At 56.4% G+C, this 21894-nt stretch overlaps 2 protein-coding genes across 4 annotated transcripts; both read right to left on the bottom strand.

Annotated features, from left to right (window-relative positions):
* Positions 1-400: 400 nt before the first annotated feature.
* CYTH2 (cytohesin 2) lies at positions 401-9471 on the bottom strand. Of its 3 annotated transcripts, none has more exons than XM_022585185.3 (12): positions 9283-9471; positions 8323-8470; positions 8158-8224; positions 7001-7119; positions 5536-5616; positions 4949-5061; positions 4690-4838; positions 4033-4144; positions 1192-1268; positions 1007-1078; positions 754-908; positions 401-664 (listed from the first exon to the last, which is right to left on the bottom strand). In XM_022585185.3, the coding sequence occupies exons 1-12, from the start codon at positions 9299-9301 to the stop codon at positions 577-579; spliced, it is 1200 nt and encodes a 399-aa protein (XP_022440893.1). In that variant the 5' UTR covers positions 9302-9471; the 3' UTR covers positions 401-576. The 3 variants fall into 3 exon arrangements, with proteins under 3 accessions (XP_022440893.1, XP_089758749.1, XP_030617073.1); XM_089902623.1 differs by lacking the exon at positions 9283-9471 and adding an exon at positions 8752-8933; XM_030761213.2 differs by lacking the exon at positions 9283-9471 and having other exon boundaries at positions 1192-1270; positions 4032-4144; positions 8352-8460.
* Positions 9472-11673: 2202 nt separating this feature from the next.
* Positions 11674-21124, bottom strand: KCNJ14 (potassium inwardly rectifying channel subfamily J member 14). The gene is made up of 2 exons (XM_089902625.1): positions 15435-21124; positions 11674-13642 (listed from the first exon to the last, which is right to left on the bottom strand). The coding sequence occupies exons 1-2, from the start codon at positions 16140-16142 to the stop codon at positions 13046-13048; spliced, it is 1305 nt and encodes a 434-aa protein (XP_089758751.1). The 5' UTR covers positions 16143-21124; the 3' UTR covers positions 11674-13045.
* Positions 21125-21894: the final 770 nt, after the last annotated feature.

Genomic DNA, 21894 nt, shown 5'->3' on the forward strand with positions numbered 1-21894 from the left:
ACCTATTCCCGACACCACTGACCTCTAGCCCAGCCGATCAGATATTATCTGTTGCCCCTCAAAGACCACAAGCCCATGAGAGCAAAGGTGGGATGGTGTCTGCCCGGCGCCTGGCTGTCAAGTAATGTCTAGAATGAATGGCAGACCTCGTCCCGGAAGCTCTGCATACCTGCATTCTCAGCACCCTTCGGTTCTAATGCAACGCTCACTCCAACCCAGTTAAACTTCTTCCTTTACTCCACCCCCGCAGGCTATGGGTGAAACCAGAACTGAGCCATCCAGGAGATGCCCGGCTCGTTCAGCTGCACGGACAGCACCCTTTCTTCATGCGTTACCAGGCCAGCTCCACCAAGCACCTCAGCTCCACCAACCCCAAGAGATGAGGGGTCCGCAGACCGCGAATGGTTAAATAATTCATAAGATTACCAACAGCGTATTAATTACAAATAATGAGGGAGGAGCTAGAGGAGATGAGTTTTCCAAACGGGGAACCGGGATCCGCAGCCCCAGGGCCCGGGGGTCCGGCCACCCGGGCAGGGCAGCTCCGTAATAAATAATAGAGTTGGGGGCAGGGGGTCAGGGCTGCTCCTGCTTCTTCTTGACAGAAATCCGCTTCTTCCTCGCAGCCAACATCTCATAGAACGGGTCCACGCTCACGGCGGCCCTGCAGAAGGGGCGGGATCCCAGGGTGAGGGCCGAGGGGCCTGGGCCCCCGGCCACCCCCTCCCCAAGGACTCCGGGGCGCAGGCTCACTGGATGGACTTGATCCACTCGTCCTTCTCCTCCTGCGTGGGGGCCGAGATCCGGTACACCATGTGGTTCCCCTCAACCACCCGGCCATCTGCCTCTGTCTTGCAGGCTTTGATGAGCTGCCCCTTGTTGTTGCGGATGTAGAGCTCGAAGCAGTTCTGGGTAGACACGAGACGATGGGCAGCTGGGAAGAGCCAGCCCTGGGGCCAAGGGAGACCCCCCGACACGGCAGGACGGGGTACAGGGAGGGTCTTACTGGTTTCCGGGGGTCGTCCACCTCGCGGATGCTCAGATTCTCCAGGGGGATGATTCCTCGGGGCTCCTTGTCCTGAGAGAACGAGTTTGACCGGATTCAGACTTCCAGTCTCCCCCGCCACCCCCCAGCCCCTGCCTCCCGCAGACTCAGGAGTCCGGCCCCCTGTCCCTCGGCCCCGCCCTCACCGTCGTGTACTCAAAATAGTAGAGGCAGTTGTCCGTGAGGATAAACCAGCGCCGCTTCCACGTCTTCACCCGGCCCCCTGGAAGGGAAGGGGGGTAGGGGGCCTGGGCTCAACAGGGGGACGGGGCCTCTGGGAGGGCGGGGACGGGGGGCGAGAGACAGAGCGAGCACAGGGAAGGTGGGGCTGTCAGGGCCTCGGACAGAGCGATGCGTGGGAAGACGGACGAGCAGGACAAGGCGTGGTGTCTGGGCCCCGGGAACCGGTCCACCCCCAGCCTGCGGCTCTACACTCTCTAAGCCTGTCTGTCGACTCGGGTCAGGGCCCTCAGCGCCCCCAGCTAAGGGCCCGAGGCCAGGGCAGCCCCCTCCCCTTGTGTCATGTCGGGGAGCAAGGACGGGCCGGCCTTGTACCTACCTCCTGGGGCAGACAGCGAGAAAGCAGGCAGGACCAGGCGAGAAGGGAAGGCGGAAGAATGGGGTGCCCCCGAGAGCCGCAGGATTGGGGAGGGAAGGGATGCGCAGGGGGTGGCACAGAGATTGACAGAAACAGCAGAAACACGCAGAGAAGGAGGGAGGGAGGGAGAGAGAGGGAAGAAAACCAGTTACGTCCACATGAGGGAGGGATGGCCTGACCCTCTCCCGCCCCGGGAGGCTGAGGATGCTGAACCGCACTGAGGCGACCAAGAGCGCCTCCCTGCGCCAGTGCCCAGCTCCGGCCCAACCCCTAGGGTGTATCCCAGGCCAGGAGGGCCTTCCACTGCCACGGTGAAGATGTCTCTGCGGGGAAGTCATCCCCACAAGGCAGAAGACAAAACCCCCAGTCGGTGGGCCAAGGTGGGCTTGGGGACTCATGTCAGCACCAGTACAAACTGGCTGTGTGACCTTAGGACAACCACTTGCCCTCTGTGGACTCCAGTCTAGAGACCCACTCCAGCCCACACCCTCCTGCTTCAAAGTGACCTGCTTCTGGGCTCCCTGTGATCCCGCAAGGATTAAACTGCAGTAATAATGACTTTTATTAACCATCTTTGTGAATATAACCACCACCGCAGATTCCCTTTCCTGTATTTCAGTGTTTAAGAGGTGCCTTCTTCTAATGACCTTGTGACGTGCTCTGGTCAGAGATCTGGGTCCAAGGCCACCTCTGCCCAGTGGCTGCTGGACAGTGACCGAGCCTCAATCTCCTCATCCAAGAAATGGGAAGGATTCCTACTGCTGGGCGCGGTTTGGAAGAGAACCAGTTCCTCAGGAAGCTGCCCCTCCTGCTTTTCCTTCCCACCCACTCACTGCCAGGGGCACCATTTGGCCTTCCTTGAAGAATCTAAATTCCTCCCAGACTCCGCAGACCCGACGGCCTTCCTTCGGAGCTGATTCAGGAATCCATCCACCCCAACAAGTTGTCTGGAAGGAGTGATTCGCATTTTTTATGCACCAGGGACCTGCTACTGTGGCTGGAGAAGCGATTCCTCCATTTAGGAGCAGAATTCCATGCGGCGGGGGAGGCAGTGTGGATGATGAGATGTGAACTGAGCAAAGTCCTGCCCTGACCCTGTGCCAGGCTGGAAGCTTCCTCTGGGCCCTCCCACTGTCTGGGCTGCCTTCAGTCGACGCCGGACTATAATTCCTCACCAGATTCTCTGTCTCCCTGGGGCAGTCACTCACTGCTCCTCCATTAAAAAGCCACCGCTGGGACTTCCCTGGTGGTGCAGTGGATAAGACTCTGCGCTCCCAATGCAGGGGGCCCGGGTTCCATCCCTGGTCAGGGAACTAGATCCCACATGCATGCCGCAACTAAGGAGCTCGCCTGGCGCAGCCAAATTAAAAAAAAAAAAAGCCACCGCTGACCCTCCCAGGGCACCTACCACAACCAGACCCAGCTCCGAGCCAACGGCTCTCAACCTGGGCCATGCACTGAAACCACCTGGAGAGCTTTCAACATGACTGACGGCCTATCCTACCCCCAGCGACCCGACTTCGTAAGTCTGTGGACTGGCCATTGCGGTTTTCGGGTGAATCTCTGGGCAGCCAGGGTTGAGAACCACTCCAGTCCTCAGCCAGCTGTACCTGTCAGACCTCTGCTAACTAACCCTGAATTTGCCGGTGCCACGTGTTCCAAGGGTCACTGGCCCCTGCCCCATCCATCCCATCGTGGCCAGGGGCTCCCGATTCACCTCAGCCAGCCTGGGTGCGCCCCCGCCTCCCCACCAGGGACCAATCCAACCAGCTAAGGAGTCCACCGGGGTATTCTGAGACCCTTTTCCTCATGTCTGCAGGCTCTTTTCTGACCAAGGGAGACGTTCTGGGGAGGTACGACGCCCCTAGAGCAGCCACCACGCTACTGGGCTGATGAGGCGGTACATACCATGGGGATAAAGGCAAGAGTGTCATAGCCGGTCTGCCTCGGACCCCCAAGAGTTCCCTCCAAGTGAGGTAACAGGCTCCCAGGCATCCCAATCCCTTGGGCTATTTTCTGTTCACTACAGCTGAGAGCATCCTGAGTGAACACTCTCCCCCCACACATGGGGACCGGGCGATCTGGTTCTCGGCTGTGTCCTCAGTGCCTAAACCAGGCCCTGGCACAAAGAAGGGGTTCCGTAAACATGTATGGGTGAACACAAGGGGTTAGGGAGCGCTGAATACAAGCCCGGCCCTGGGCTTGGGCCTGGCACACAGGGCTGAACTCATTTTTGGCCCATTTTTCAGATGTGGAAACTGAGGTTCAGAGAGGTGGAATTGCTGGCCTAAGGTCACATAGCGGGTATGTGAGAAAGCTGAGTCCAGAGCCTGGGGCCCACTAACCTCCCCCCTGCAGAGGCAGCCAGCAGAGTCAGCAAGGGACGTACCCAGCTTAAGGAGCCAGCCCTCCCGGTCCGGGTTGAAGAAGGTGTGGGTCAGATCATTCCCATCATCCTCAGGAATCTTGAAGGGCTCATTTCGGATGCTGTCGTAGAGGTTCTGAGGGGCGAAGGCATGGTCAGCAATTCCAGGCTCCTGGGACCCTCCCAGGGCTACCTGGCAGTGGGGAGGGGGCTCCAGCAACCAGGGAACCAATGAGACCATGGGTGGGACGGCACATGGGATGGTGCAGGGAGGAAGGAGGCCGGGAGAAAAGGGAAGCAGAAGGCAGAAGAGTGGAGGGAGCCCCAGAGAGGAGAAAGAGGAGGAAAGATTAAAAAAAAATGTGGAAACACAGACATAGGAAGAGCTGCTAGGTTCTGAGAGAGACCGACAGGCAGGTGGAGAATGGGACACACCAAGACCCTGAAAGAGTCACAGAGCCAGAGAGAGACAGAAAAGAGAAAGAGAGAGACAAGACAGGCAGCCAGAGAGAGAGAAAGAGGAAAGAAATGGACATGCTGGCGTGACCACGCTGTCCACACGTGAGGCGATGATCCCGGGTGGGGAGCTCAGGCACTGGGAGACCCGCAGGGAGGAGGGTCTGCGGCAGGAAGAGGGACAGGGCTGAGGGCGCTGGGGAAGGGGGAGGGGGGGGGCCTGACCCTGAGCAGCTCCTCAGGCAGGTCCCCGCCCTCATTGATGCCCCGGTTCATGGCCACGAAGCGCTCCAGGCCCGGCTTGTCCCGGACGTTGGGGTTGTGAAGGCTGGTGTTCAGCATGATCACGGCGAAGGACAGCACGTAGCACGTGTCTGCATTGGACAGTCAGGGGGTGATGACTGGGGCATATGGGCCCCCAGGACCCGAGAGGTCAAGCCCCCAGCTCCCTCCTTCCCCAGGACCCAGGAGCCTGCGCCCCCACCTGTGGACTGGAAAACCCCCGGGTTGCACAGGCAGTAGCGCTGGGCAAAGGCTTCCATCATCCGATCAATCTTCTGGGCTTCTCCAGGGAGGCGGAAGCTCCAGAGGAACTGCCTGCGTCAGAGAGGGGCCGGGTGTCGGTGCCAGGACTGGAAGGACCGCCTCCCCACTCTCAGTCCCCGTGATAGGAACTGGCCAATGAGAGCTCCACGCTTGTGGCCAATCTGGCCACTGAGCGTCGGCCATGAGACTTTTGGTGGATTTATATGGAAACACCCTCCTTTCTACTAAGGTTGCTGAACAGGTCTGATGGTTGCTAGGGCCTTCTGCTATCATGTGGGAGGAGGGTCTGTGGCGAGCAATGCCCAGATCATGTGGAGCACAATCAAAAGAAAGAGAAAGTTGTCCTTCTGACACCATTTGAGCACCTGGATACAGGTATGCCGGGAGGAAGCCCCACCGTGGACTTTGTTGTCATGTGAAGGCAACCCATTCCCTAATTTTTGTTGCTGTTTTGAGTAGGGATCATCACTTGGAAAGAAAGCCCTGACAGGTACCTTCCTGCCCTTCCAGCCTCGTCCCTCTCACCTGAGGGCCTGCACCAGATTGAGGTCGGTGAACTCATGCAGATCCACGAAGGCGTGGAGCACTGCCAGGTTCAGCTCTTCCCTGGGAGGACAGGGACAAAGTCACGCGCAGGAAGGGGCGTGGGGAGGTGGGCGTGGGAGTGGACAGGAGGCGAAGGAGTGGGGAGGCTGCACCCCCTCTTCTGCACAGAGGCTACCCCTGTAGCCGGTGAAAGTTTTGGCCAAGCCCCCATCACAGGCCTGGCACCAGGGCAGGGATACTCAGAAGGCTCTTGGGAGGACTGTCTGCCTCGAGAACACTGGTGTGGCTGGACCTCTATTCAGTGGGGAGAAATGCAGCAAACACGTGCTCTGCTGGCCATCACCTCTCTCCGATGAGACCCAGGTTCCACAGATGCCCTGTGGAGATGGCCCCCCATCCCCCATAGGTCCATGGACAATCCCAGTGCACCACAGATGTCCACAAAACGATCCCCACAATGCCAGATATCCGGACCATCTCCGTGCAGTCCAGATGTCCACAGACAATCGCCAGAAATCTAGAGGTGACCCCCAGACTCCCCACACAGTCCCTATGCACCCCAGATGCCCACAGACGGTCTCTGTACTGCAGACATCCAGAAAGTTCCACACACCCTAGATGTCCACACAATCCCTAAGCAACCCAAACGTCCAGATGGTCCTGTGCACCTCAGCCGTTCAGACAGTCTCTACACACCCCAGACGCTCACAGATGGTCCTGTGCACCTCAGCCATTCAGACAGTCTCTACACACCCCAGACGCTCACAGATGGTCCTGTGCACCTCAGACGTTCAGACAGTCTCTACACACCCCAGACGCTCACAGATAGGAGGTCCCCATGCACCCTGGATGTCTAGACGGTCCCCGCACATTCCCAACATCCACAGATGATCTCCACGTACCCCAGATGTCCATAAATCCCTAGGTACCCCCGGATATCCACACTTGGTCCCCATACACTCCCAACATCCAATCTCAGGCACCCTACCCTTCTAGGTGGTCCCGACACACCCTGGACGTCCACAGATGGCCCTCATGCTCTCAGATGTCCATGGGCCCCCTGTGCTCCCTAGATATCCACTGATGACCCCCCCACTTCCTAGCGGTCCACATCATTCCCATGCACACCAGTTGTCTACACACCATTCTCACGCTCCCACGCCACCCACAGATGTTCTCCACTGTCCCCAGGCCTAAATGGAAGGTCCCCACATTGCCCAGATGTCCACAAAGGTCCCACACCCCCCAGATGCTCACAGATGGTCCCCAGTTCCCCAGAAGGTCCCAGGCTCCCCCAGACTCCTGTCAGCCCATTTTGTCAAAATCCAGTCGTAAGGCTGATCTATCAGGGCCTCTTCTCGGGAGGAGTTGGGTGCATGGGGCCGAGGTGAGAAGCCAAGCAGGAGGTGGTGGGGGGGCGGGGGGGGAAGGGGGCAGGTCTCACCTCTCCCCCAGGTAGTCCCCGATGGCCGTCTTGTTCAGGCCTTCGCCCTTGTACAGGAAGCGGGCGATCTCCTCGGGTGTGTTCTGCAGAAGTTCATTCTCCACCAGGAACTGGATCCCCTGGGGGGTGGGAGCTGGGTCTCAGGACTGGGTACTCAGAAAGCCACGCCCCTCCCCCCACATCCTCAGAAACCAGAGCCTCCAAAGCCACCCCCACCCTCAACGGAGTAGGGCCGAGTTTTACTTTCAGGCTTTTCCCAAGTCCTTAAATACCATCCGTCCCACGTCTTAGCCTTTGCATCTACTGTTCCCTCTGCCTTTGCCTGGTTAATTCCAGCCCCCCCGGAAGCAGGGTCTGGCAACGAACAGCAGCTCCATGAATGTTTGCTGAATGACTGAACAAACTACCATTGCTTTGGACAAGAAGAATAAAGTTGGAAACTGTTAGTAGACAGCAGTCCATCAAGGGCTGTGAGGGCCAAGCCTCAGGCTGGACTAAGGCTTTCTCAGGCTCTCCTGATGCCACGAGGACCACCACTGTGGCTATCTCACTCTGGATCATGGTATCCATATCTAGGGGCTCCCTGAGGGCAAGGCAGGGTCAAACTCTTCTCTGGGTCCTCAGCATTGCCTAGCAGAGGGGCAGGCCCGAGGGAGGCCTCAGGAAATGGGTGTAAAATGAATGACTGAATGAACGAACAAACATCTTTCCTCCACCTGGTGAACACTAACTCATCCTTCAAACCTGACCCGAATATACCCTCCTCAGGGAAGCCCTCCTTGATGCCACCAGGCTTGCTGCCCTGAGTGTCCACAGCCCTGGTACCTCTCTCTCTCTCTGTCATGGCACTCGTCAACCCTCTTCTGTACACATCTCTGTCCATATTCCCTACCAGACTCAATCGAGCTCCACCTGGGGACTCCAGGTGACAACAGAAGTGGGCCCTAGAATGTGAGCAAAAAGGGGAAGAAGACCCCCCTCCCCGGGCGGAAGTTCCAGCCCAGGAACAAATGCAGCCAATATCTGAATCCTGGGATCAGGACCAAGTCCGTGCACCTAAGGTAGACCTTTAACCACCATACTTCTGAACAGAGAGATGCCAGAATCCCCCGTCTGGATGTCTGCCTGGCTGATCCCAGCCCTGTGGCCCCAAGCACCTTTTTGGGGTCCATATTGAACTTCTTCCTGCCCATTGCCATCTTCCGGTTCCGTTGCAAGGTCTTGCTGCAGGGACAGAGAACGGAGAGTGGAGGGTCAATGCCTGGGCATCCCTGGCCCTGGCCTGGCCTCGTGACCCCCAGGTTCCCTGCCCCAGCCCTCACCTGCCCTCATTGGCCTCCAGACCCTCCACCTCGCTCATGGCTTCGCTGAGCTCCTCGCGCAGGCGCTGGATCTCCACCAGCAGCTCCTGCTTCCGCCGCCGGATGTTCTCCAGCTCCATCCGCTCCTCCGGAGTCAGGTCCGGGGGTTCTGGAGGAAGGCATCACGGGTGGGAGGTCAGTTCTGGGGACTGGGAGCGTGGACTTCTGAAATCTGGGGGAGGACAGGGCTCCTAGGTTCAAGGGCAGGAGGAGAATGAGAGTCCAGCCTCCTGTCTACTGGAAGACGGGGTACAGCCTGGACTCCTCAGTCCAGGGGACGAAGGGCTAGGAACCTAGACTCTTTAGTCCTGGGGGAGAAGGGGACTGGGAGCCTGAACTCTTAGGTCTGTGGGGAAAAAAGGGCTGGAAGCTTGAACTTCGGTCCATTACTTGAAAGGAGGCTGAGGCCTTGGTTTTCTGCCTCCATTCTTGGCGAGGTAGCTGTGGATCTGGGTGTCCGGACTCCTGGGTCCATGGAAAGTAACTATGGCAGGCGAAGCTGATGACAGCTTGCAAGAGTTGAGGAAGGGGGCGGGGCATCGAAGGCCCCCGTCCCCGCCTTAGCGGAATCTGTAGCCCCCAAGATCTCTCCTCACCCCAGCGTCCCCAAAAGCCCCCTCCCCTCTCCCAGTAGGCACTGGGCTCGCCCGGCCCCTCCAGAGGGAATGGTTCCTCCCCGGCCTCGCCTCCGCCGCTCCCACCCCCTCCCGCTGCCACCGGAAACAGGCTCGGCCCAAACAATGGCCTGGAACGCCCCACTCTCCTGCCCCGCCGGAAGCCCGTCCCGTGCCCCACAAAAGCGAAGCGACGACAGAGCCGAACAGCTTCGCAGGGCGCGCGTCGGGAAGAACGCTCGCGGCAGAATGCTGGGGCCGAAACGCTCCATCTGCTCCCAGACGGCCCCGCCCCTCCCCGACTTACCATAGACACCGTCCTCCATGGCGGCTAGGAAGGCCCGCGGGGAGTCCGGGGCGGTCCCGCCGGTCGGGCCTGGATCCGCGTTGGCCCGCGGGCTCGGGTGAGCCCGCTCAAACGCCCCGGGAGCCACCGCCGCCTCCTCAGCGCCAGTCCTCAGCGCTGAAAAGACTCTCCCTTCGCCTCCCAACCGCCCCGCCAGTAGGGACCGCCCCTCGTTTTGACACCGCCAAATCCACGGCGGGCCCTCTCGTCTGCTCCGCCTCCGATACCGAAGACTCGCCCTCCAGGGCCAATAGACGCGCAAGGAGTAGACGTAGCAATGTCCGGCCGGAGGTAGACGGTCTGTGGGGCCAATCGAAGTGCGAGCAGGGGCCGGGCCCCGCCTCCGAAACTAAAGACGGCTCTTGGCTGGCTTGCTCACCAATGAGAAGCCTCGGAAAGGAGTTGCGTGGAGGTGGGACTAAGCAGAAGCAGAGAGAACTACGCCTGCGCAAGGGCTCTGGGCCCTAGGATACCAGGTCAACCGAGCCCCGCCTCTAGCAATACGTTGCTAGGGGGCGGTCCTTTGTTGGGCTTGTTGCCAGGGGGCGGGGCCACGACCCTCGGTTATTTCCGTGAGCCACACCTCCTAGCCGGCCCAGCTGGCTTTTGACTGCAGCGGTTGCCGCGCAACCGGGAGTAGCTTTGGCTCAGCTTTCTTTTGGCTTCCTACCTCCGGGTACTGGCCCCTCCGATCTCCAGACCCATTTCTTACCCTCTCCCTTGACCTCCCCATCCACCTCAGCCTCTTCAGAGTCAAGGAGTGGTGAAACAAAAGACTTATTTTTTTCTTCCAAATGCTGCGCTTTTTAGTCTCAGTCGTGGAGAACGGGACAACAGAGGAAGGCCAAATACAGTGAAAGCACAGGCTCCGCCTTCCTGCCTCAGGCTGCCTCTCAGTCTCCTCTCTCTCTCCCCAAAAGTCCTCCCCTTATTTTAGCATCCTTCTCCGCTACAATTCCCCTTTCCTCAGCATCCTCCCACCTCTGATTCCTTCCCTCTTCTCAGAGTCCTTTCTGTCTTCTGTGACTCGCTTCCCCCTCCTCTCATACTCTTGCTCTTCTTAAAATCCTCCCTCCTCTCCAAGTTCTCTCGCATCTGAGGACATTTCCCCTCCCCCACCTTTCATTCCCATTCCTTGCAGGCAAAGCACGTGCAGGGGTCTGGCTCGGAAGGAGATATTGGGCACCCCCGAAACGGGCAGGTCCCTTATCAGGTCTGAGGTGGTGTCTGGGCCTGGTCCTCACTCGCCTTCCCTGAGCTAGGCAGGTGGGGACACATTCCGGGCCAGGACCTGGTTAAGCTGACAGATTAGCCACGGAGCCTCCTAATCCCCTCAGTGACCTTTACGAGTGGCTCAAGCTCTGCGCTCCCTAGCAGGAACCCAGGTTGCACCAGCCCTGACCCCACTCTCTCTCCTTCCAAACAGAACCCTTTTCCTGGCCCTTCACCCCCAACTTAACACCCTTCTTCATGCTTGGGTTTCCTTTGCCCCCGATACCTACCCCAGCCACCCTGAGCTGGGGTAGCAGCCAGCTAATTAATCCCATCCGGTTATTATGTGGGGATTCTGCAGGATAAAGGGAGGTGGGGAAACCAGAAGGGGGGACCTGGGTTGATGCAGCACTGGGGCAGGCTGATGGGTAATGACAGTGCCTGCCCTCTATCCTGGGACACAGGGGTGGGAACGTGTCCTCCCTGGCACTGGCTCCTTCTGCGGCTGGCTTCTAGCCTGCTGGGCACTTAGGTAGATAGCAGCATGGGCAGGGGCCAGATCCAAGGACCTGTATGTACCCCAGAAGCACACTCCCAGACACACCATTCTATCACAGGGCTCCCAATGATCTAATCTGGGGGACAAGTCTCCCCCTAAACACATACATTCCCCTGACATTCAGAGGTGCCTCCTCCTTCCCCTGCCCCCAAGCTGGACCAGAGAGGAGGTGATTCTGGCCCTGAGCCACAACCCTCCCTCCCCCTTGCCTGCCCTGTCATTCAGACATCCAGGTTCAGACCTGGCCTCTGAGAGCATCTCCCATCCCTGTTGCCCCCAGAAGACCAGGCATTCCAGCACCAGGGAGAGCTGGGGTATCTCTAGGACCCTCACCCCCATCCAACGCTCAGTGAAGTGAGGAATCATCCTCGGGGAAAGGCCCTTGGAGAACTTCAAGTTCCAATACCTCGTTTTTACAGATGGGGAAACTGAGGTGAGGAGAAGGGCGTGATTTGCTCAAAGTCACACAGTTAGTTGAGGCAGAGCTGGGGTCTAGAGCAAAGCTTCCTGGATCCTTGTAAAGCACTCCATTCCACTAACTCAAGCTCAATTTCTAACCCTACTGTAGGAACACAGGAAAAAATAGATAGATATCTTTATTTATATTATATATATATAATACACATATGTATAACATCTTTAAGAAATAGACACACATCACTAGGTGGAAGATTCCAGAGCACTGCAGACTCACCAGCCTTGGGCCTCTCCCTTCCCTTGCCCAATAACTAGCCCTGTCACCCACAGGGTCTCACCCGAGCCCTCACCTTCTAGGTCAGCCCAGCAATGCTGCCCGTCAAGTCCCGAGTCCACCTCCTCAAACTGCCAAGTTCTAGGAGCTGATTAGAACTTCCGGGTTTTGATAACGGACAACTCTGGATCCCTGGAGCCTTGATTCCTTTTGGCATTACAGAACCACAAAGCAGTCATCTATCCTCATTGAGAGTCTCCACTCCACTGGGCAAACTGCAACCAGCACACCTCAGACATCAGAATTGCCAATCCTTCCCTGACTCTGTGATCAATCTAGAGCCACAGAATCTTGATTCCTTTGGACATTCTAGAATGGCACTTAAAAAAGACACAAAGCCTGTGGATCATGTAGAGCGTTGATTCTCCCCCTCGGTTCGATGCTGTAGAGCCAGTGGTCTGGAGTTATCGCCTATCAAGAACTCCCAATCTGTCACTTTAGTCCTTCTAGACCCACAGACTCTCCAATTGTTTTGTGCATTCTAGAAACATAACTCTTTAGTTTCTGGAGTAGTCCAATCTCTGGTCACAGCTGTTCTAGAATCCCCAGTGCTTGCCTCTGTGGTCAATCTGTATTCACAGAATCTCAACACTGGGGTTTTCTGCAACCGCAAAGTCTTTTCCTGACTTGCAGTCAACATTCCTTGTCATTGGTCAATCAATATAGTCTTGAATTCTTGGGGCATTCCATAACTTTCCCTCCTTAGGTCGTCTAGAAAAAATGACTTGCTATGTGGTTGGCTGAGTCGAGAAGAAACAGTGCCTTGAATCTTAGGTCAATTCAGACCAACAAATTCTTCATCTCTGCTGCTGCTTGAGAACAGATGACTTCTTCCCCTGGAGGTGGGCTGTACGATCATTTCATGATCCTGCTTGACAAACCAAACCAGCCACCTAGAGGAATCTAGAAATACCAGTCCTTGCCTCTTCGGTGGTCTAGAATTCTGGATCCCTTATCTCTGGGGAGACTCAGGAATTGGGCTGACAAAGGGGTCTCAGGAGGGAGCACAGAATTCAGAGGAATTAAGGTCCAGTATGTTCATTGGTAGGTCCACTAGATGTGGCAGAACATCACCAGCTGATAATTTACCCAGCAGGCCTGTTGGTCTTAGGAAACACCTGCCCTCATCCCAGGAGAGGGCCCAATCTCTCCATCTTGCTACCTCTGGGAAAGGGGTACAAATAGGGGGGTACCAGCTTGTATCATGGGGGCAAGGTCAGCGCCAGGGTTGGTGTGAGTACTCGGGGGCTGGCAGCCCTGTCTTCTGCCTCTGCCGCATCCCTCTCCTCTTCCTCCTCTTCCTCCTCTTCCTCGTGGCAGCAACTCAGAGCAAGTTCATTCTCATAGCAAAAGGCTGCCAGAGAGCCGGGGAAGCCAGACTTGGGGCTGTGGGAAGCACGCTCTGCCCGTTCGTCCAGCTCCTTGGCGCTGCAGACGGGTGTCCCTGGGACCTCGTAAGTGCGATGGAAGTGGCGATAGTCAACCTCGTACTGGGAGCCACGCTGGAAGAGGACCGGCTCAAAACGATGTCCCCAGAGCAGCTCACCAGGGAGGTAGGAAGAGCGACACTGTGTGGTCATAGCTGTGGCCTCGACCATGCCCTCGAGAATGACCACCAGCTCAAAGTCAGCCCGGGCCAGCTCGGCGCGCCCTAGTTCATACAGAGGACTGGCAGAGTCGATCTCATGCACGATGGTGATGGGAGACACAAGGAAGATGCGATCGGTGCCACCATCAAAGCCCACGTCCACATCCTGGTGGTCCAGCGGTATGTACTCACCCTCCGGGGTCACGCGAGGCTGTAGCAAAAGGCGAGTGGCCAAAGACAGACATTAGGGAGCAGAGAGATAAATGGAGACAGAGACAGCGAGAGGAGGGGAGAGAGATGCAGAGAAAGAGGAGGGCAGAGACCAGTAGGTGTTGGGGTGTGGGGAGAACATGGACCCAGAGAGAGGGGGATGGTAAGCCAGAAAGAGAGAAGGACCCAGAGAGAGGGAGATGGAGGTCCAGGGAGGAGAGGACGGAGGCCCAGAGACTCAGACAGGGATTGAGGAAAGAAATCCGAGAAAGACAGGGGAGAGAAAAAGAGAGGGACAGAATGACATTCACATAGACCCACAGAAATCAGCAAGACAGAAACGGAGTTAAAGAGACAACAGATAAGAATGACATCCAACCAGCAACTGGAGAAGGAGGAGAGGGATAGAAAAATGGCTTTCAATATATGGCCAGAGAAAGATAAACCAGGATGGCAATCTAGGTCCAACAGCCTATGTTTCACCACTGCCTCAGGCTGGCCTCTGGGCTATCTACCCACACCCGCAAACCAACTGCCTCCATCCCCTTGTGTGTCTGTGTATTTGTGTGGGGTGGGGGCCTAAGCCCAGGCCAGGTGGTGGCAGTTTCACCCCATCTACCCATTGGTTCCATACCCACTTCCCAGGCCATGTCAGCACCCCAAAGACTTCTGGGAGAGACAGTGTCCCTCCTGGTCGTGAATCCTGGTGTTTCAGTCAAGCAGGAGACAGAGGTGGGGGGGCTGGGGACTCATTCTCTTGCCACTGTCCCCGAGAGCCCCCAGAGGCCGCTGGGAGTTGTAGTTCCCACCACAACCCCGTCCTCCCTCTCACCCCAGTCCAGCCTCAGACCAGAGTTCTTAAGTGTCTTTACTTGCAAGGCAAGGGCAGCTGCTGCCCCAGAATTTGCTTGGGCAGTTTGACCACAATTCTAGAAACACAATTCTAAGGCACCTTCATCAGGGCGCTGGAAGGAGTCGCTGCCCCAGGGACCAATGGGAATTGTAGTTTTTTGTTTGTTTTGGGTTTTTTTTGTTTGGTGAGATGCTAAAATTCAAGAGTTTCCCAAACACTGCCTTGTACTTCTCTGAGCAGGAGGCTGGTGGGAGAGTCTGGGCCCCTGAGGTGGGGAATGAAGTCTCTCACAAATGATGCCCAGAGGCCATGGAGAATTGTGTTCCCTGATTCTGCAGGTGTGAGTTGAGTTGCACCCCGTCCTCGGGCCTACATCTCCCACAAGCCCATAGGGGTCTGGCCTCAGTCACAGGTCTCTCTCTGTACCACAATATCTGCTGAGAATCGTAAACCTGAGCCGTGGTTTACACCACCCACAAAACTACAACGCCTCCTCAGACCACCCCAGATGGGCAATTTCCCTGCCCCCAGAGCTTCTGGGAATTGTAGTTCAGAGCCTTTACCGTCCAGGCGTGGACCTCGCAGGTCTGGATTTCCCACAATTCGATAGAGGGCCCATCCTCAATCCACAGGGAGCTCCATAAGTCTCAAAATCTGTCTGAAGTCTAGGCCTCCAGGAAGAAATGATCAGAGACCTTTCCCTTGGGTTTACATCTACAACATCTCGGGGAGCCATCCTCAGCCCACAAGGTGGGGCGGAAGCGGCCCTGCCCCCAGGAGGCTGCTGGGAATTGTAGTCCAGATCCCCTCCAGGCTCCACGCACACCTGTCCCTTAGACCTACAACTCCCACCATCCCCCAGGACACCTACCCCCCCCCCGAACTCGTGAAACGGCCCGCCCACCAGGGGGCGTGGTCTCCCGCCGGGACTGTCTCGCACCTGCAGCAGCTGGGCCCGCACGTGGGCCTCGACGAGGTGGCTGCGGCGCAGGTTGCCGACACGCCACATGAGGCAGAGGCGGCGGTCGCGCAGCGCCACGACGGCGTTCTCGCTGAAGATCAGCGTCTCGTTGCGCTTCTTGGGCTTGGCCATCTTGGCCATGACGGCGCCCACGACAAAGGCGTCCAGCACGCAACCGGCGATGCACTGCAGCACCACAGCGGCCACGGCGGCCGGACACTCCTCGGTGACGCTGCGCACGCCGTAGCCAATGGACGTCTGCGTCTCCAGCGCGAAGAGGAAGGCGGCCAAGAAGCTAGCCACCTGCGAGAAGCAGGGGGCGGTTGGCGGTGGGGCAGCCAGGTCGCCGTGCAGGGAGGCGATGAGCCAGAAGGCCAGGCCGAAGAGCAGCCAGGAGGCGAGGAAGGAGCAGGAGAAGAGCAGGCACATCCAGCGCCAGCGCACGTCCACGCACGTGGTGAACAGGTCGCTCAGGTAGCGCGCGCCCTGGCCGCCCAGGTTCACGAAGCGCACGTTGCAGTGCCCGTCCTTCTTGACGAAGCGCCCGCGGCGCCGCCCCACTTGCGACTGCGCTGGCGCCCACCCGTTGCGGCACAACTCGGGCCCGGCCTGCTCCTCATCTCCCGCCCGATTGTTCGCCGACTCCAGGGCGCCGCTCAGGCGGCGCAGGGCCCTGGCCAGGCCCATTGGGCGGGGACACCCCCTCCACTTGGCCTAGCGGGGGGCGGGCGCCCCGAACCTGCGGGGACAAGAAACGGGCAGCCACGTCAGGGCTGCCGGAAATGGGGGAGCTCATTGGCCATCATGCTCCCTGGGCCTTAGTGGCCTCATCTGGCAAATGGGTGGAAAATCAGAACAGTACAGCATCAACACTGGTGGGGGAATTCCCTGGCAGTCCAGTGGTTAGGACCGTGCGCCTTCACTGCCAAGGGCGCAGGTTCCATCCCTGGTCGAGGAACTAAGATCCCGCAGGCCGCACAGCGCGGCCAAAGCAAACAAACAAAAACACTGATGGTAATACTATAGGAGATGGTTGTGTAGCAACAACAGGAACACAACTATAGCCATAGCAGCAGTACTGTGTTACAGCAAGCACTACAGTAACTAGAGCGGACATTTATACAGCACCAGACACTGTTGGGAGCACTTTCCATAAATTTAGATATTTGAACCTCAACAATGTAGACGTTATCACCCCCATTTTACAGATGAGGAAACAGAGGTACAGAAATAAGCTGGGATTTGAGTGCTAGCAGTCCAGCTCTGGAGTCCATGCTCATAAAATAAAGACTAAGAGGTCACAAAGAAAACAAACTTACGGTTACCAAAGGGGAAAGGGGTGGGTGGGGGTGGTGGATAAAATAGGAGTTTGGGATTAACAGATACACACTACTATATATAAAAGAGATAAACAACCTACTATATAGCACAGGGAACTATATTCAATATCTTATAAAACCTACAATGGAAAAGAATCTGAAAAACTATACATATATAACTGAATCACGGCTGTACATCTGAAACTAACACAATATTGTAAATCAACTATACTGCAATAAAAATTTTAAAAATTAAAAAAAAAAAAGGGCTTTCCTGGTGGCGCAGTGGTTGGGAGTCCGATGGCCGATGCAGGGGACGCGGGTTCGTGCCCCGGTCCGGGAGGATACCACATGCCGCGGAGCGGCTGGGCCCGTGGGCCACGGCCGCTGAGCCTGTGCGTCCGGGGCCTGTGCTCCGCAACGGGAAGAGGCCACAGCAGTGAGAGGCCCGCGTACCGCAAAAAAAAAAGACTAAGTGGTAACTGCTGCTGTGACTCCAGCTTGGAGAGATGAGCCCGGGCTCTGAGGTCACCTATAGCTCAAAAGCTCAGAAGGCACAAGCAACAGAAGGGAAAAAAAAAGATAACTTGAACTTCATCAAAATTAAAAACTCTTGTGCTTCCAAGGACACTAAGATGAAAGTGAAAAGACAACCCACTAATGGGAAAAAATAGTTGCAAATGGTATCTAAGAAATTTGTATCCAAAACATATAAAGAGCCCTTATAACTCAATAAGAAAAAGACAGCCCAATTTTAAAATGGGCAAAGGATCTGAATAGGCATTTTTCCAAAAAGATATACAGTTGACCCTTGAACAACATGGGTTTGAACTGCAAGGGTCCACTTATACACAGATTTTTTTCAATAAATACTACAATAGTACTACATGGTCTGCAGTTTGTTGAATCCTTGGATTCAGAACCATGGATACAGAGGACCAACTCTAAAGTTATATTCATATTTTCTACTGTGCAGAGGGTCAGCACCCCTAACCTGCATGTTTTTCAAGGGTCAACTGTACAAATAGTCAATAAGTATAGGAAAAGATAATTGACAACATTATGCCATCAGGGAAACGCAAATCAAAACCACAGTGAGATACCACTTCATACCCACTTAGGATGGCTATAAAAATTAGAAAAAACAAAACCAGAAAAGCATTAACAAAGATGTGGAGAAACTGGCACCTTCCTATGCTACTGGTGGAATGTAAAATTACACAGCTGGTGTGGAAAATAGTCTGGCAGTTCCTTAAATGGTTAAACATAGAGTTACCAATTCCACGCCTAAGTATCTACCCAAGAGAATTAAAAATAAGTGTCCAGGGGACTTCCCTGGTGGTCCAGTGGTTGGGACTGTGCTTCCACTGCAGGGGGCTCAAGTTCGATCCCTGGTCGGGGAACTAGGATCCCGCATGCCGTGCAGTGCAGCCGAAAATTAAGAATAAAAACCAAAACACAACAAAGTGTCCACACAAACACTGTTCACAGATATTCATAGCAGTATTATTCACAATAGCCAAAAGATGGAAACACCCAAACATCCATCAGTTGTTGAATGAATGAATAAAATGTGGTCTATCCGCACAGTGGAATACTACCCAGTAATTTTTTTTTAAATGGCATGATAGATGCTACAACATGGATGAACCTTGAAAACACCATGAGAAGTGAAAGAAGCCAATCACTAAAGACCATATACTGTGTAATACCATTTATATGAAATATCCAAAATGGGCAAATCTGTAAACTGAGAAATAAGACTGGTGGTGCCCAGGACTGGGGAGATGGGGGGACGGGGGGAGCGATAGCCAGAGGAATGGGGTTTCTTAATGGGGTGATGAAAATGTTCTAAAATTGATTGTGGTGATGGTTGCACAACTCTGAATATACAAAAAAAACACTGAATTGTACACTTTAATGTGTGAATTGTATGGTATGTGGGTTATATTTCAATGAAGCTGTTACAAAAAAACAAAAACATACAGTAAAACCCAGGCTTGGCCCTGACTCTCAAATCGTGGGGAAACCTTTCTAAACCTGTTTCCTCAGCTGTAAAATGGGGAAATTGGATTTCATCAAGGTCAGGAACGGTCTTTCAGTCATATAGACCCAAGGCCCAAACTTGACTCAGTTGCTGACCCACTGTGTGCCTTGGGACCACTGGCTTCATTTTCTGGAGCCTCAGTTTGCTCATCTGTGGAATGGGGATTTAAAAAAAAAAACAAAAAACCTTGAAAGGAAGAGGAATCCAGAAGAAAGAACTTGGGCTTTTGAATCAGGCAGTTGTAGGTTGAATCCCAGCTCGCGCACTTACTAGCTATATGACTGGTGGCAAGTCACATCCCTTTCTGAGCCTCAGTCGCCTCATCTGAGAAATGGAGGGAAGCTTAGCAGCTGAACTAGGAGGAGGGAGAGGAAGATGGGAGGGGCCAGGCATGGACCTGCAGACCTCACTGCCCTCCAGCAGCTGCAGGGTTAACATCTGGCCCTGTGGTGGAGGGACTTCCGGGACCTGTCTGGGCTAGAGGTTAAATGTTTTGCAGATCAGTTCCATCAATACCTACCAAGCACCTAGGTACTATAAGCCCCCTGTGCCAGGCTCTGGGGATCCTCATGGGCTTCTTAGCAGGGCTGGGGGCACTCACTCCAAGGAAAGCGAGTTGTTAGTTGATGTCAAGTTCAACATCGACAGGTACCCACTCCCCTGCCCAGAGCTCTGCACTTGCTGTCCTTGACCACCCAGACAGCTCCGCCACGTGGGATTTTCTTAGGCCCATACTGCAGAGGCAAAGCTGAGGCTCACGTCAGAGTGGACCGCGCCTGGCTGTGTTCAACGCCCATGATGTGCCCCAACTCTCTTTTTTTCAGCCTCAACTATTCTGGGCATTAGAGATTGTTCTTCCAGAAACGGGAAACCGAGGCTCGTCGCTGAAGGGGGCAGGTCTGAGGTCAGAATCCAGGCTCTGACCTCGACATTTGCAGCCCTCTCCTGTCTGGAAGCCCCCACTATGCACTAGTCTCCTCTCAGGGGCCACCTGATGACATGATGGGGGAGGGGCCGCGGGGACCGGCGGGGCCTCCTCACACACAGTCACCCATCCCTGACCACAACCCTTGGATGCAGGGACTTTGCTTCTCACAGTAAAGCAAACTGAGGCGCTGAGGTCCATCCCTTGTGCCAGGTCCCTCAGCCAAGGAACAGCAAACCCTGAACTCCCATCCAGCCTTCTTGGTGCCAAAGCCTGAGTGACAGACCGGACCACAGACTACCTGATCGCACGCTCCTATTTCCTGAGCACCGCTGTCCCAGGCCTTGCCAAGCTCACCAGGTATCTGCAGCCCACCCACTGCACTCCACCAGACCCCGCCGCTCACCTTGGCTGCTCAGGATTCTGGGAGGTCAGGATCATCACTCCGGTTCACAGGCTGGGGAGTGGGCTCAGAGACCTGGCCAGACGCACGAAGTGCCAGGGGTGGGCTGCTGCTTTGGTCCTGAGCCTTTCCAACCCAGGACTCTGCTTTCCTAAATCCTTCTGTGCCACCCTCAGTCCCGTGAGGCAGATGTGATCTTGTCCATTTCATAAAGCAGACAGGAGGGGCCTTCACCTCCGGGGGGGGCCTGTCTGCATCCAACGCGGCCCAGTTCACAGGCAGCACGTGGGACTCGGCCTCAGGGCACACACACCTCCCACCAGCAACGGCAGGACCCCAGAGAAGAGGACCCAGAGCCTGAAGTCCTCCCCCCCACCTCCCCCTGACCTGGGAGAGCAGCTTAATGTTTCCATATAAAGGCGACACGGGGCTTAAGGTGCATCAACTTCACGTCAAAGTCACTGTCTAATCTGGGGCTGAGAAGCCCCGCCCCAGGTGCCACCCCCCCTCCGCCCAGAACACTTTCACACGCTCCCTGAGACCCTGGCTGTCCCCTCACAAGCCCCCCACCCCCTGCTCACTAGTGGGGTCTGGGCAGCAGGTTGGAGGGCAGAGATGGACAGGAGGGGATGTGGTGTGGAGACTGAAGACAGACGAGGGTACAGAGGCTCAGAGATGGGCAGGGAGGGCGAGTGTGGAGGGGCAGCCCTGAGATGGAGGGAAGGACAGAGACCCCCCCCAGGGGGTCACAGGAACCCAGAGGGGACAGAGGCCCGGAGAGAGAGGGGGACAGAAAAGAGGCAGGCAGCCTAGGAGCAACCGAGCAAAGAGAAGTGGAGACACAGGAGCTGTGGTGACAGAGCCAGATGGGGGACAGAGATGGGACTAGATGAGACGCAGGATGGGGGGGACGCGGGAGACAGTGAAAACAGGCAGAAAACGGAGGTGGGCTCAGAGCTGGGGGGGGGTGAAGCTGGGCGGGGGAGATCGCTCTGGGGCTGGAATGTGTCACTGAGCGGGGAACGGTGAGGACGGGCTGCAGGTGCCGGGGTAGACCCCCGAGCAAGGAAGGTGGGGGCGGGGACAGCTCTCCGAGCCAGGGCCCCGGCCCTGGGGCTCTGTGCGGAGACACATACCTGATGGGGCAGCCCACCCCCATGCCCTCTGCCGGGGGATCTTCTGTTCGGGCCGACGCGAGGCCTCTGTGGGTGCTGAGGTGCTGCGGCCTGTCCTCGGCCCCAGGGGCCTTGTGCCGGGTGCCGACCTCTGTGTCCACAGGAGGATCAGAGGCCTGGCCCGAGGGGGGGCAGGGGGTGGGGCCAGCTCCGAGCCGCAGAGGGGGAGCCAGGGAGGACGGCCAGGCAGGGCGGCTGGGCCTCGGCCCAAGCAGGCTGGAGAGGAGGCGGTGGCAGAGGAAAGACACAGCAGGAGGGGGCATGGAGACAGAGCTTGGGGGCCAGGAGATGCGGGAAGATGGGGACACAGATGAGGGAACAAAGAGATGGCGAGAAAGCGATCATGAGGGCAGTGGTGGAAAGACAAGAGACACGGGGGGCTCCCCGGTTCCGCCTGAGGTGCAGCCTTAAAAAGTTGGGAGGCACACCTGAGATCCCCCCCAGAGACCTAGAGTGAGTTCCAGACGGAATAAGACATCGGGAAGGCAGGACCGGATAGCACCCAATGGGCTGGGGGTCGGACCCAGTGGCCTAGGGACAGCCGGGGGCCAGGTCCTCCCTCCTCCTCAT

This window comes from Delphinapterus leucas, chromosome 20 (assembly GCF_059928025.1).
Source record: "Delphinapterus leucas isolate spDelLeu-1000000601 "Yukka" chromosome 20, BTC_Dleu_Yukka2, whole genome shotgun sequence".
In the NCBI taxonomy this organism is placed as follows: Eukaryota; Metazoa; Chordata; class Mammalia; order Artiodactyla; family Monodontidae; genus Delphinapterus; species Delphinapterus leucas.